Here is a 15,677-nt window from a genome sequence, read left to right as displayed (position 1 = left end):
GCGGCCTCAGAAATTAAGCACAATATAATCTATAAGGTTAAACATTGCCTGAAAAAATATTGCGTATATTATAAAAGTCATTTCAAATTATTAATCACATTTTTCTTTAACTGCGGACTTGTACCAGTTGCATGCATTGAGTCTGAGAGCGCATGTTGGTCTCGCGTGCTGCTCCAGACTCCTCCTATTTTCCTCTGGTATCTTTAAAATAAGTTTAACCGACTCCTACCGACTAGTGACTGTAGCAACTTTTAATCCCATAATCAACTCATCGCACACATCCCTAGATAATGTACATTCATAATTTAGATTAACCAAAAAAAAAAATCCAGTTAAAAGGCATTTATTGTCATCATGAGTGAGCAAAATCTGTGAGGTTTCTGTTGAAACAACCAACAAATGACACAGAGCGAAGTGCATCAACAACACTTTCCTCCAGCAAACCTTACTCAGCTTTTACTGAAATCACCAACCTGTGTGACTTTATAGAGGTCAACATAGCCATCAGCCATAAAAAGCATCAGAGCCACTGAGTAACACGGGAAACTATTAAGTGAACTCATTACAGCCTCTTTCCTCATTTAAGGAGACTGGGACACTTTGATCCGCTCATGTTGCCATAACGACAAGCCACGAGGCGTTGCGGCTTATCATGATGGATCATTTTTCTCATAATGATGAATTGATTGACAGCAAGAAATACCAGTTGGTTTAATGTGCGAGCTTCACATCATTATAGTGTCCCTATATTTCAACTTCTGTACTATTTTATTGTTTTATCGACTGCTTCACTGTAACTGTGTATGTCAAATTAAGACTTACAGAACAGCAGCGATCTGCCGGGATTATAACTATATAATCAGAGTCACTATAAGGAAGGAAAGGATTCTTTATTGCGGATGTTTTGATTGTAAGATTTAAATGACAGCACATCTGTACTGTGGCTGCACTGAATACTTTAAAGCTGCAGATAAAGACAAGGCGACAATAATATTATTAGTGTTTTAACATTTGTAGAATTAGATTCCAGTGATGGCTGTGTAGGATTTTTTCCAACTCCTGTGATCCAAACATTTCTGATAACTCCAGAACGTTTGAAAGTCCAGAAGTCAAAATTTATGAAGAAAAAAAGATAGATATAACAATTTCCAAAACTGATCTAACAGCAAGGGCGTAGGTTTGCATACCAATGTCCTGCCAAAATATTGGTGCAAATTCTTTCCATTATCCTCATTCTAACAGCCCTGTGCGTGAATATTCGGCACAAATCGTGTCTCGGATGATCGTGAATTGTGACTGTGTTTTCAGTTAGTTTCGATATTCCATCTCTAATAAAGAGCAGCACACAGCTGCAGAGAGAGTCCACACGGGCTTCTATGTCTGTCACATGGTCTTAAAGCCTCAGTGTGTAAAAATGGTGAGTAACAGTGACATCAGCGGTCAAATTCTAGATTGCAGCGCTCACTCACTCACCCCTCCCGTCGGGTAAGTGACGGTGGCCTCGTAGGACAAAAAGCTTATTTCTAATTGTTTTGGTAACACGAGCAAACATTAGCACAGTAATGCTAAAATAACAGGTTTTATGTGATAGTCACGGCACAGTGCGGCAAATATAGGTTGGTACGATTATTATATATGCGTTTCCAGAGTGTTCTTCCACAGGACACAGAGAGATGAGGAAGAGGGAGAGGGAGAGGAGGAAGACCAGGGAGAGGAAGGGGGCGAGGGGGTAGAGGCGGTGCAGGAACGGCCAGGCGAAGAGGTGTGTCTCGGCTACCCAGAGGGAAGAGGAGGAGGAGGAGGAGAGGGTGGCAGTCTTCGCAGCAGCGCGACAGGAATCAACAGATTAGGCTGTAGGCTAGGCTAACCATTTAGCTGTAGCTCTGGGATAACGTTAGCCAAGGCTCGGATAACGTTAGCACATAAACGTAGCCATCACTCGAACTTAGACGAGAGGGAAAAGTAGTTGCAAACATGAAGCCAAAATGATTTTAAAATATCAGATTGAATTACCTGTCTAGCAGAAAGCAGGCAACCTCCACATCCCTTGTGAAATCCTTCTCCTTCAGGAGTTCTTGCTCCTGAAGGAGTCACACCACCCCTCCTGCCCTTATATCCCGAAGCACGTATATCCCTTTAGGCCACTGTATTCAAATATGGCGACGCAAGAGGGCAGCCTCCAGTAGACCGCGCCCTGTGTGTGTGTGTATATATATATATAGAGAGAGAGAGAAATCATTCTAAGCCTATGAGAAAGCTTCCATTTGTATGTGAATTGCATTACACTTTAGTAAATATATATTTATGAAAGCAATAGTTGATATTTGCTAATAAACAACCACGAAAATTACACATTGTAACTTTAAGGAGATACTAGAGTGCAGAGCAATAGCGTAATGCAAAGCGGACTAAAGGGCAGTTTGAAAAATTTATTTTCAGAATATTACACCTTCTTTTTTCTTAAATATAACTTTATTCTGGACTTCTCAGACAGTGCAGATTTGTGCGAAATGTTATGTGCAGAAAGTTTTTAGCATGAGATAAAATTTCTCTGAAATTATGATCTATTAAAGTCCACAGATTTGTGAGCTGATTAATACATGTATTAATCATTGATATGAATAGGCACATTAGAATAGGTTCCGTCCCAAAACAAAATGACACAAAGGACGATGGAAAAGTAAACCTCCATGTGTGTTGACTCAGCAAAGAAAACATTAAATAGAAAAAGTTGATATAGAAGAGAATAAATATTTGAAAGCAATACAAAATGCCTTTATTATATTATTATCATTATATTCCATTATAGCTTATTTTAGAGCTGCTCTTTGAAAGTCAGATTTTAATTGTTAGTCAGAGACCCCTCAGTTAACTGAGATAGCTTCAAGTCGAACTTTTTTTTTTGCTAGTCAGTGTGCTGTGCAGTGTACATTTTTGGGGCTGCTACAGACAGCTGTAGACACGATGCAGCGGCACAGAGGAGGAGAAACTTTCCACCGTAAGGCTCCGAGATAACACCTTATACCTTCTGCTTGGAAGAGGTGAATTTACAGCTCACAGCAACTTGATACGACACAGTCTCTGGGTTAGGTTTGAAAATGTCGTCGCACATTTCCGATCTGTCGTTAGCACCATTAGCTTGTTTACTATATTACATGAATGCCGCTGTCACTCTGAACGTGCTGCTGAGCCCTGGTTAAACTTTAAAACTTTATAAGAAAACCCCCCCCAGAATTGTTAAATATATTAAACGACCAAATCTGATTTGACTGACACAAGTCTGAGTCGGGTACAGCCGCAGCTTATTTTTTTATTTTAAATAATCACCTACCACCTGAATTTTGTGTTTTCCTTTACATAAATAAAGACATTTTCTCTGTAAATTGGTGCAAAGAAAATAACCAGAATGCAGGAAATGAAGTGTTTGGCAGGTCACATATCGCATGTTTTAAAAGACGAGCTGCGGCCCGTGTAAAATTAGTCTGTGGTCCATGATTGGTCCCCTGGATGGACTTAAGACATTCCTGAAGAAGTAGAGTATAAACAAAAAGAGTCATTTTCTTCTATCTGATGGTCCAGGAACTATCAGAACAGCATCAGCTAACACTGCACTCTGAGAATGTCTTCACCAGGCCGGCTAAATTTAAAAACATCATTTCTTTTTCTTATTTAGGCTGTTTGGTCAACCAGCTTTTCCAAAAAGCATCTCTGGAATGGATTGATGTGAAAACAGCTGTGGTGTGTTTGAGTGTGGGGCTTTTAGAGGGCGATATTGTCTTAGTTTAAAAGTTAAAAAGACTTTCTGTCTCCTCTCACCCTCTCAGTGATCAGTTTAAATGTCACTGAGCTGTATTTATGTTGATTATAAAGTCGTGATTTAATCGATGTCTCAGTGCGACCGATAATCGTTCACCTGATTAACAAGTAACGTCAGAATTTTACCAACATATCACCATGTAATAACAGAATAACAGGAGATTCAGCCGTGTGTCAGTGTGTACAGAGATATTTAATTCAGACTGAGAGGTGCTGCTGGTTCTAACAAGCGTCAAGATAGGAATAAATTTGAGATTTAAGTGTTCTTGGTATTCAAACAGCAGTCACACAGCTGATTATCCAGCCAGTCTAGAATTAAAATAATGAAATTGTTATGCACTGAAGTAGGAAAACGACTCGATAAAATACTCGTCATCCTCTCAGCACCTTGCAGAGCGGCGTCCAGCATTTCTAATGTTTCCAGTCTCCTTTTTCAAACCGCACAGTCATACAGGAGTTAATCCCAAAGAAACACCACAGTGATGTGTTGTTCAGAAATCCCATCTGAAAACCACACAGACGTTTTTAATCCGTTATTGGTCTAATTTGCCTAATCTTCACGCTTCTTCACATGTGGTGGAAACACACACAAACACTCAGAGAACTGAAAAGAGAGCCAAGTGATATCTGGACTAAAACGTCTCAAAGCTGCAGAAGATAAAAAACACACTAAGTGTCTCCTTATTGGCGTGACATATCAAAAAGTTTCAGTAAAGTGAACAGAAGTTACATGCTGTATGTGGGTGTGTGTTGGATGTAATCGCTCATTTCATTAAACAGTTTGTGTGAAGTGTAACTATGAATTATGATCAGCATTAAAAGATGTCAGTGGTGCTTTAGATGACTCTTTGGTCTTTACTCTGGCACAGTGAAACAATCTGACTGGTTCAGTTTGTTCATGTTTGCTGTGTAAACTGTGCAGAGTCGACAGATCGCGCCCTGCCTGCACTCAACTCGATCCTGTACAGTGACGCCCTTTGCTCTCTGTACATAAAGTGCTGGTTGTTGAGGTGAAGCAGTTTCAGCTCTGATTCGAAATCAGGTGATTTAACTGTAGAATCCCTGCAGTGAAGACGTGGTGTGTCGTCTGTGAAGCTCCACAGGAAGCAGATGAGTTATATATCACGGTTGTTAAAAGGACCTGAGCTGTAAAATATTGATGCTCAGCCTCCATCTGTAGCCTTTAGAGTGAGCTGGAGGACGTGAGGAGACGACAGGAGACCAGACTTCCTGCTTCAGTCTCTAGTTAATGGGTAACTGAAGTGTTTTTGTGTCTTACAGCCGGGCTCCACCGGCTGCAAACGTAAGCGTCACGTCAGTGTAGCGTCGCGGCGTATTCATTTGGGCTCCACTGACTGCGTACGGAAGCGACACGTAGAGAAGCCAGTGGCGTTGTTTACCGTTTGCCGAGCCGAGAGGCTGCATGAAAGCTGCATGAAATGTTAAAGCATTTTCCACCTAAGTTATTACATATATTTGAGTTATCTACAAGTTTACTGTACTGTTTGTCATCTACTCGCTTTCAAATGTCCGCCACGGACATTTACACAATGTCACGGATAAACATGGGTAAATGCATGAAAAAAAATCATCACATATCACCTCTGATAATGGTTTATTCATTTAAAAACACATTGTGCTCGTTTAGCACACTATTTCATGTAGTTTTTATCTGCTGGAGGGTCGCGTAGGGGAGCGTAGCGCGACAAAAATAGAAGAGCCGCGTAAAATAGAGAGTTGTCGCGCGACAGACGGGGGTTGTCGCGCCGCTCCCGTTGTCGGTGGAGCCGCTGTAATTGATTAACGGGGGCAAGCTGCTACGGGACTCGCGCTGCAGATGTGTCGCGCCGCTGACGTGCCCGGTGGACCCCGGCCGTTAGTGACTGATGGGAACAACAATTTTTAAAAGTGGTCCAGTATTGAGAGAGCTACAGCAGTGATGTACGTCCAGTGAAAGTGTTTGTTTTTGCCACTGACAGGCTCAGATTTTTAAGTGTCTGACAACATAATGGAACGGATCCTTACAGAGATGAGCAGCAACTACACTGCCTGTTCAAGGCGGCAATATCACGATGTTATTCCGCCTCAATGTTCTGTCCCCCCATTCCACAATCGTGCCTTTTATACAGAATTGTCTTGGCTCTGAGGTAGCAACAGCACTGAAATGGTGTCTGTATAAATGGGACAGCCAGCGGGATGGTTTATTGGTTGCACTGGTGTTATGTATTGGCGACGACCAGCTGGTAGCTAGTAGCCGATAGCAGTTAGCGGCTAACTCAAAGATGAAGAACAGCAGCTGAAAATGTCTGTAAATTGGAAAAAAAATGGGGTCCAGGAGCTCTTTACCCTCGGAGCAGAGGACGAAATCAGCCGCAATAAAACAGGGACGGTAAAAGATTGTAAAAATAATAGTCATAAAAACTATTACTTAAAGATATACATAAAACGAATAATACATATTTAAAACAATAAAACAAATAATAAATATTTAAATCAGAGAAAATAAACATTATTTATGAAGTGCTTTTCAAAACAAAGACAAAAATGCTTTACATGGCTGATCCCAGATTTTAAAAAAAATGCAGGATTCACGCAAATAAAATCAGGCAATTTTAAGAGAATATTAAGAACAATAAAATTAAAATAAAATAAAGAACCATCACCAAGTAAACAAAGTTGGCAACTAATTGCCCTATAGATTGCACTGAGGTACAGCAAATCAAAGAATTAGAGTAATACAACATAAAAGAATACAATAACCCATGACAACACAAGATAAAAATAATCAAAATAATCAAATAAGACATATATGAAATAAACAGTGTGCTGAAATTAATGAAAGGCTTTTTTGAACAGATTAGATTTAAGGAGTGACTCAAAAGATGTCACTGATTCAGCATTGTTTAGGAAGCGCCGCTAACGCCAATGCTATATATCACACAATGCTGTTGTATTACATGTCCCGCCTGTCACACCTCTATGGACACACTGTGTAAAAATGCAAAGGTGGCATGAAGAAGGGACTTTGTAGTGACCCAATAGCACGATCTCTGTGTAAAAAAAGGGCTGCAGACCTTTTTGTTGAAGAGAAGGATCCTTTTTGTTAAACCACAAACAGCCTGAAAGTCACCAAAGTCACCATCGCCAAACCCACCAGACTCCATTTAAATAAACAGTAATTTTAGTGTATATAGAGCCAGCATATTTTCACATCTAACTGGGTGAATTGGGGGTTTATTTAAACCAAACCAGAGCTGGTGATTGTCGGAACAGTGGAAATGAACCAGTTGGACAGTTTCAGTGAGTTTTATTTGGTTTCTGTCGACTTTTAATGAAGTTTGTTTTATGATTGTAAAATTACTGTTTATTTAAATGGAGTCTGGTGGGTTAATCAATGAATCCAGAAAATAATAGGGCGGTTTAAAATGGTTCAAATTACTGCCAATCTAGCTTAATTATTTTAGACTAAAATGAAAAGTTACTGAAACAGTGGTTTCTGGGTTGAACAGAAGATCCACACCTGAACAGCTCAGCTTTAGATTTTACATTTTCCCACAGCCCTTATTATAGCTAGGGGGTCAAAGGTCACTGTGTTTACCTGGAGAGCAGGCTCAGTAGGTGGGGCAGCGCTGTGGTGACTCCGTGTTTTGGTAAAGAGAGCAGGATGGCAGGCTGTAATTAGGTGTCCTGGCCTACTGGGCCCTGCTCTGACAGCCCCGTCCCAGCTGGACGCTAAAAGTAGACCGGCCTGAAATAACTCCAACACACACACACACACACACACACACACAGGCCGAGGTTCAACTGCCTGTCAGTCACAAAGTGAAGACACGATTAAAACAACAGAGTTTTAGTTCATTTAAGCTTGATATTTTCGTTATGTTGACGATCACAGAGGCGATTATTTTTTTTGTGTGTGTGAAGACGGTATCTGAGTATTTGTGTCATGACTGTTTGAAGTGTGTGTGTGTCTGTGTCTGTGTGTGTGTGCGCGTGTTAATGACGCAGTTGTTCGGAGGAATGGCCCCGATGTGCCCCCCTCTTTATCCTGATTTGTCATCCTGGTAAATCTGGGCCAGTGAGCTCACTACAGACATTCTCCTTCATCATCATCACTATCACCCCGGCACCCTGACCTCACTCCAGCTCCCTGAGGAGCACTTGATTCATGCTCACCAGGTGCACTGGGCGGGAGGGGTGGTGTGACTTCACTTTTAAACTAAGAACACTAGGAAACAAATCCACATGAACTGTGGAGACACTTAAACAGCTGCCTCTCACAGATTATTGTCTCAGACAAACATAAACTTTGTTATTAACCTCTTACGACAGGATCATTTCTAGAGTCATCCGAAAATCTGTTGTAAAAATTCAACATGTGTAAACTCACTGTGACGCTGAGGATCGGTCAGAAGGCTGATTATAAACAAATATAACAAGGTGTTGTCAACAAATAAAGGAATCATAAATGAATAATACAAAGATATCATAAACAAAACAGTTATTAGAAACAGAAAACAAAAGTTTTATAAAGAAATCTAAACAAAAATTACTCAGAACTATAAAAAATATTCTGTTAATAACACAAAGTCATCTCTGTGGATTCTGTGCCACATGTGCAGTTAACATATTGTTCAGAATAAGGATGCTCTTTCTTTCTGTATTTACCTTTTTTGAATTAAATGGGGTCGTATCATGTCAGACAATTGACAGATGATGTTTTTGTATGGAAGGAGCACTGTTGCATTATGGGTTGTTTGTAGTTCATGGCTGAAATTTAAATGTCAGTGTGGACGAGACAACAGAGCTGTGTTTAAATTAATTAATAGAATTAATATCACAATAAAAACTGTATTTAAATGTGTTTTCAGTGACGTTGTTGTTGACATATGTTCATAAATGCTGGCTAACAGTTGTTCCTGGACTCCACCCCTGAGCTTTAACCTGTCAGGACCCAGTAGATGAACTGGTCCTGTTGGTCTGAATGTTCTTTATGTCTGAGCACAGAGAGAGAAAGATATTTTTATATAAGAGAAATATGTTTTTTATGTGGAGAGGAAAATCCATCGGAAGACATTAAAGGAGAACACCACTTCAATTAAAAATTCCAGTATGTCATTGCAATGGCCTGGGAGAGTTCAGTCAGTGTATGTGAACATGAGCGACTCTGTCAAAGCCAGAAACCAGAGAAGGAAGTCTCAAACTTGTGACGTCGGCAAGTATAAAGTTCAGAGCTGCTCCAGAGACGATGAATGGGAAACTGATATTGTAGACCTACAGAATGTTTTCTTTTAATACCCAAATGAGGTTTATTTTATTGTAGTGTTCTCAGGTAAACAGAAAATGTACCCATCAGGGCTCGACAGTGCGAGCGTTTCACTCGCATTTGCGACTAAAAATAGGTGCGTGCGAACTGTAAAAAATATTTAGGGGCACGTGCGCATAAAAAAATCAGCCGAAGCAGCCTATATTTTTGTCAATAAAAAAATATGATAATCTAACCGCAAATGTTGGAGGAACTCCAGCCGCCTTCCCTCTTCCCTCTTCCCCGTGTGACACGGTTATGGGCGGTTTTCCAAGCCACTGTCGGCACAATGAATATAAGTCCCACTGTCGGCAGCGTGGAAATAAGTCAAAGTGTGGAGGAGATGGACCGGGTTAAGCGGCGGACCTCCGGGGAAGCCTGCTCCGTTCTCCCCGCAGTTAGGGACCGTTCGCCACGGTACCGCTGCTGGGCAGGGTGGAAATAAGTCCTGCAGAGTTTCAGAGGACCTGGAGAATGTTTTAGGATAGTAATAACATTATATAAGATAATCATATTGCAAAGATAATATATATAAGATAATAACATTAAAGACAAAATTAAATTGCAATACTTTTTCAAAACTTGATGATTTTACCTTTCTGTACATTTTGTATACAAATTCATTAAATAATTTTGCTTGTAAATGTCTATTTTGCATCACGTTATTACGGAAAACACATTATTTGATCAATTTACATTGTGCCCCTAAAGTTCTTTGTGCGCTCCTTACTTTTTCAACTTAAGAGCACATGTGCTCCTGGGAAAAAAGTTAGCGTCAAGCCCTGCACATGTAGACTGCATCACCGTGATGTCGCTCAAACAACAGCAGTTGCTGCTGGGTAGAAAACTGGCAATTGATTACAATTGTGGAGATATGTAAATTCAGAAAACATGATGATTTCTGTCATCATTTTCAGCTGTAACTGTAACATATAAAGATATGTAGTTAAACACGGTGTTCCGACCTGTCTGACATTTCTGCTGTGCTTATTTTATGTTGCTTTGCTATCATCTTTGACAAACCAAATCTCCCGGCACAGAAGCTAAACAACGTTCTGCTGTGGACGGGGCTGCAGCAAAACATATTTTAGCCTCCTGACAAAAAAACAATCAGTGTAAAGGCCTTTGCTCACGAGTTTTTTTTTTTTTTTTTTTTTTTTTGGGCCGAAGGGTTTCTTAATCTGTCATCCAAAAAAGAATCGTTACGGACAGAAACCTTGCACACTGATCCCGATACGTTTTATTGTTTTGTTTGTTGCTAAAATTCGCAACACATGACATAATAAAAAGACACATTTCCTCCTTTGCCTCTCCACTGGAGTTAGGCCTCATTTACACCGCAAGTGATGCGGTTGCGTAGCGCTCGCGAACGTTCGCTGTTTCCTAGGGCTGGGCGATATGACCAAAATCTCATATCACGATATAGGTCATTTCATATCCCGATAACGATACATATCATGATATAGCACGTTTTAATCCAATGAGTAAAAAGTTGTTTTGGTGTGAATACACGTGTGCTGCCGCTAGGCTTGTGGACCGCTTCGCAACCGCTTCACGAACACATCGCTTGCGGTCTAAATGAGTTCTACCTATCTGGCTGTCACCACTCCCCCCCTGTCTTTCATTTGGCACCGCAGCGGCACGAACCTGTTACAGAAGTTTTAATGATGGATGAAAGCTTCAGACTCAGTGTGCTAACGCGACTGACAGAACGCGAAGTCGTATTTTTTTTGGGGGGGATTTGCGACAATTTCGGACCAAAGAAATGAACTCTGTGGAAAGACCTTAAGTGTGCGCTAAACTTGAATATTTGCCTCGCTTTACCGTACACACTAACCTGGTAGACTGGTAACGACTGTTTCTGTCAGTGGAGTCTGGTTGCTTTGAGATAACAAAGACGATTCCCTGTCAGGAAAGGTTCTCTGGCGTCGAGGTAAAGTGATGATAATATTCTAAACGTAGCGTGCACGAACACTGATATTGATTTATTTTGATGTGCCTTTTTAGGTGGCTAAAACTAACCAATCAAGGCAGTGTTTACTCAGCGCAGTTTTATTCTATGTACATGACACGAGGATTTTCTACCCCAAACTTAATGTACACGAACACTGTGATTGACTCTATGTGCTCAACGTTCCTCTGGGTCCTGTCAGTGTCATCGCAAACATCTTATAACAGGTAGGAATTTTAAACGTGTGTAGTTCCCGTAGTGAAGTTAGATGTTCAGTTTATTTTTATGGATGAAATGTTACACTGTCAGGGATGAACGTTTGGCTCAAAGTGCAGTGACACAGCAAACATTAACTCTACATTATGCTGACTGATGGCGGTCAACAAGGTGACAGGGGAGAGTCCCAACAGCTGTGTGACAGCAGACACTCAGCACAGGATAAATACTGTCCACACACACACACACACACACACACACACTACACGCTACAGCTAGTGAAATAAAAGTCTGTCCGAACATACAGTGGGACAAATAGCAGTAAAATCATCGTGTGTGTGTGTCATGGTATATTTCCTGTAACTGTTAATGACTCACGGTGACATCACTGCTGTGTTGACAGTGATGCAGTGTTTTTATTGGAGGAATTTTCCTCTAATTAACGTGTGTCCTCATCAGCAGCCGTCCTCGTCTCTGCTCCTCAAATACTGAACCTGTTTCAGACAGTTGGTTGTTTACAGTGTGTGGCTGCTCACACACACACACACACACACACACACACACACACACACACACACACACACATGCGTATGTCTTCTGGTATGTCAGAGGGATCTTGGGGGGGTTGTGGGGAGCTGTGGCTGTCAATCACAGAGCCGTCCAATCAGAGCATGGCTGAATTAGTGTGGTCTGTTATGTAATCCTCCTCCCAGACGTCCCAGTTCACTCCCTCTGTCGATCTCTCTCCCTCTCCTTTGGCCGAGGGAGGACCATTGGTTTCCCCGTTGTCATAGCGACCCTCACTAGAGGAAGTCGCGACCCCCAGTTTGTCTCCGATCCCCCCTGTTGCCATGGGCACCCTGGCAGAGAGCACTCTGTGTGTGTGTCAGTGTATAAATAGCTCCCAGCCTCCGGCCTTCGTCAGTGTTTGGTTTCAGGAGCAGCTGCTCGCAGACAGACAGATGGACAGACAGACAGGTGGACTGACAGACAGATGGATGAACAGGGAGACAGGTGTGGTCAGTCAGACAGACAGGAGGAGGTGCTGCAGGTTGAAGGAGGTGAGCTGTTTGAAGGCGTCTCAGATTTGACTGACGACACAGAACAGAGATCCGCTTGTCCTCCAACACATTATATCTGTCTTCAGGGGGGAGTTGTGTTTTATTTTGACCTCAGTAGTGGACGTGGCTTTCCAAGAAGATAAGGAGTAGCCAGCTATGCCTCCGGAGAAGAATGTTGGACGTTAGAGCCCAGATCTGGAGGCCTCTGGCACATTCTAATGCCATCATATACACTGATCCTAATTACCAGCCCACGTCATTTTGAGTGGACACAGAATCATGTTTGTGATATGAATGTAATGATTAACACTGTGCTACATTACAGAGAAATACAAAACCGTACTAATGAACCTTCATTAATATAGGCCTATATTTTATCTCCAAGTGCACGTCACACACTGAGCGAGCCGCCTGTTAATGACGCTGTGGGCTAATGGGCATGTAGCTACTTCCATGTTTCAGATGATACGTCATGTTTGTAGTCGACCAATGAAGATGAGTTTACATATCACCTTGGGTTCGTCCTTCACCTTCTCAAAATGATCCCACACTTTGGATTTCCTGCCCGACATGTTATTAACTAGCCTGTGGAATAACCGCAGGTACCAGCCCTGGAAATTAACCTGACTACTGAGCGTGGACACTTCCTGTGCCTGTCCTTCCAGTCATATAGGTTAGGTGCAGCTCCTGTTGGAGTTTAATGGCCTTTCTGGTTGACTAACGTTTGGTCCACCATTAGGGGGCAGCCCTTTTAGAAACACTAAACAGCAATGTCTCTTTCCAGAAATCATAACCCAGTTTCTCAAGATAATCCTCAGACCTTGTTGAGAGCAGTTTCATGTAGGAACTATTTTCTTTCCACCAACCATATCACCGCGCACTCGCTCCTCGAGGCCATGGATGTTTACATCTTGTCCCCCAAGCTTTGGTTAATCGTAAATATTTCTCAGTGGTGCCCTATAATCCCAACAAAGCCCTATAATCAAGTAATTGTTCTTCTGGTTAAGATCTGTTACTGTGAGAGCTGAAGAGGTGCCACCACAGAAGAAGAGTGTTCTGAAATGATGGATTTAAACTCCTCATTTGCAGCTGAATGGCAGTTTATCCACACGGCTGGATTATTAAAGCGTCACTGTAACACCGTCACAGAGGAGATCTGATGTTTAATACTTGACTGGCTGATTTTCTCCTGTAATTTAAAGTTTACACACGAGGTGTTGTTGATGTGGAACAAATAAAGATTGTCTAACTGTGTTTCAAACATGGAGAGACGACCAATCACAGCCCAGCGAGCAGTATGTTCATACATTTAATAAACTCCTGCTGAGCTTTACATAAGTAAATCCAACTCTCTTTTTGCTCTTTATCGATACTTGTGGTGAAGTTAGTGCAAGTCCCAACAAGTTATTATCATATATTGTTATTTTATCACCTAGAAATGGCGTCAGTCGGCATGTCAGAGGCACGTGACATGTTGAGCATCAATTTTTATGGAAAACAAACACACAATAAAAATTATTTGTATGTTTTGTCTGTTCATCCTCTGGTTTTCTTTTTTTGTTCCAACACAAATAAACAAATTTGCCGATTTCACCTCCACAGGTCAAATCAGCTGCTGTCGTCTGCCAGGAAGTGATTGTTGTTGTTTGTATGACGTGACAGAGATTCGTCTGTGTTCTGAATTTTGGTTCCTACTCTGAATATTTTCCACACAAACAGCCTCCTTCACTTTCAAAGGGTTCATGGGTTAGATTCATATCCGTGCTACACACAAAGCTGGGTCATGATTTCACCTTTGACCTCTGATGATCTCATTCAGTCTGTTTGATGACAGCATGAATTAACCCTCTCTCTCTCTCTCTGTGTTTGTGTGTCTGCAGGCGAGGATAGCGTTCCTGCAGGGGGAGAGGAAAGGTCAGGAGAACCTGAAGAACGACCTGGTTAGAAGAATAAAAATGTTAGAATACGCTTTAAAACAGGAAAGGTAAGAAGAAACACTGACGTCACTCTGTGTAACAACATGAATAACAACTTATAACAAGATAAAAGCCATCCTTTAAAGGGGCAAAAAGCGAAATCGTTTCACCGCTAGGTTTGCTGTTGTGCACTGCCTGTAGACCAAAACAAAGTGTGTCATGAGCCACTCCTCCCTCTACCTCTGCTCTCAACACCCCACTCACCTCGTCTGTGCAGCCGAGCACCGCAGCACCTCCACGGACTATTACATCCCGCAGCACCTCCACGGACTATTACATCCTGATGGTCCCGGTGTTTCTTCCGCAGGCTCCACTTCACTCAGCTGCCCGATATACCCACTGCTTCTTCCCACATTAACCTGAATAACAAACCAGGGTTCGGTGCTCCGGTTGGATCCAAACGGAGAGCCGGTGCTAACGTTAGCTGGGAAGCTAGCGGAGGCTAACTGGCTGTGCTGGCAGCTGAGTGAAGTGGAGCCTGAGGAAGAAGCACCGGTTAGCCCCGGTTTCAGTACAGGCAGATTCACTCGCCACAGGGGCGAGGAAATAAAACCTAAACAGCCAACTCTAGTTTAGCAGTTAGCGATGTCTTTCACTCACTCTCAGTCTCTGCTGTGTTTAGCTATTTCCCTGCTTTCCTGTTAGCGTTAGCACTAGTCAGCTGCCACGCTAACGTCCCTACTCTGCGTGAGCCGGAGCCGTGAGCCCACCAGGCTCACAGAGAAGAGTAGGAATGTTAGCGTTAGCACTAGTCGGCTGCCACGCTAACGTTCCTACTCTTCTCCGTGAGCCCGCAGCTCATGGCTCCGGCTCACGCAGAGTAGGAACGTTAGTGTTAGCTCCTGGAGTTAGCGCTAGAGCTACTATGGCTACTGGAGTAACTTGCAGCTATGGACCAGCTCTTCTAGTCACTGAGTCTCGCCTCCATCTCAGCAAATATATTACATTTATTACAGGTGCCATCATCATTGAGGTAGGCAGGGAAATAGCTAAACACAGCCCGCCTGGCTACATTTTACAATGCTAATTGCAAATGTTAGCTGGGCTGCCGGGCTACTCACCTAACACAACCGTAACACCTGACCCATTGCTGGGACCGAGCCGCTAATAACTCAAGCTCCGGACATTAACCCATGCTACGATTGTAACATTAAATTTAATTGAATCGACATAGCGACATGTGCCTAACGTTACTGTAACACTAATTAAAACAGACATTTGGGGCTGGAGATCAACACAGAGAGAGGGTGTGTGAGGTCATGCTATACTCCAGGTGAAGTTACACCTCTAGTTCTTCACATAGCGATTTTTTAATTCCTTCAGTCTAGCAATGATGAATTTCGCTTATTGCT

The 15,677-nt window shown here is 42.1% G+C and overlaps 1 protein-coding gene across 1 annotated transcript in view; it reads left to right on the top strand.

The window, feature by feature from the left end:
* The window catches only part of strn3 (striatin, calmodulin binding protein 3), a 35,396-nt gene that overhangs the window by 6,149 nt on the left and 13,570 nt on the right, over positions 1-15,677 (top strand). The window contains exon 2 of the mRNA XM_050061271.1: positions 14,230-14,333. Coding sequence (XP_049917228.1) covers positions 14,230-14,333 — 104 coding nt within the window. The remainder of the gene's footprint in view (positions 1-14,229; positions 14,334-15,677) is intronic.

Source organism: Epinephelus moara, chromosome 14 (assembly GCF_006386435.1).
Source record: "Epinephelus moara isolate mb chromosome 14, YSFRI_EMoa_1.0, whole genome shotgun sequence".
Lineage (NCBI taxonomy): Eukaryota > Metazoa > Chordata > Actinopteri > Perciformes > Serranidae > Epinephelus > Epinephelus moara.
Note: the sequence above shows the minus strand (reverse complement) of the source record. Positions and strands in the feature narration are given on the sequence as shown.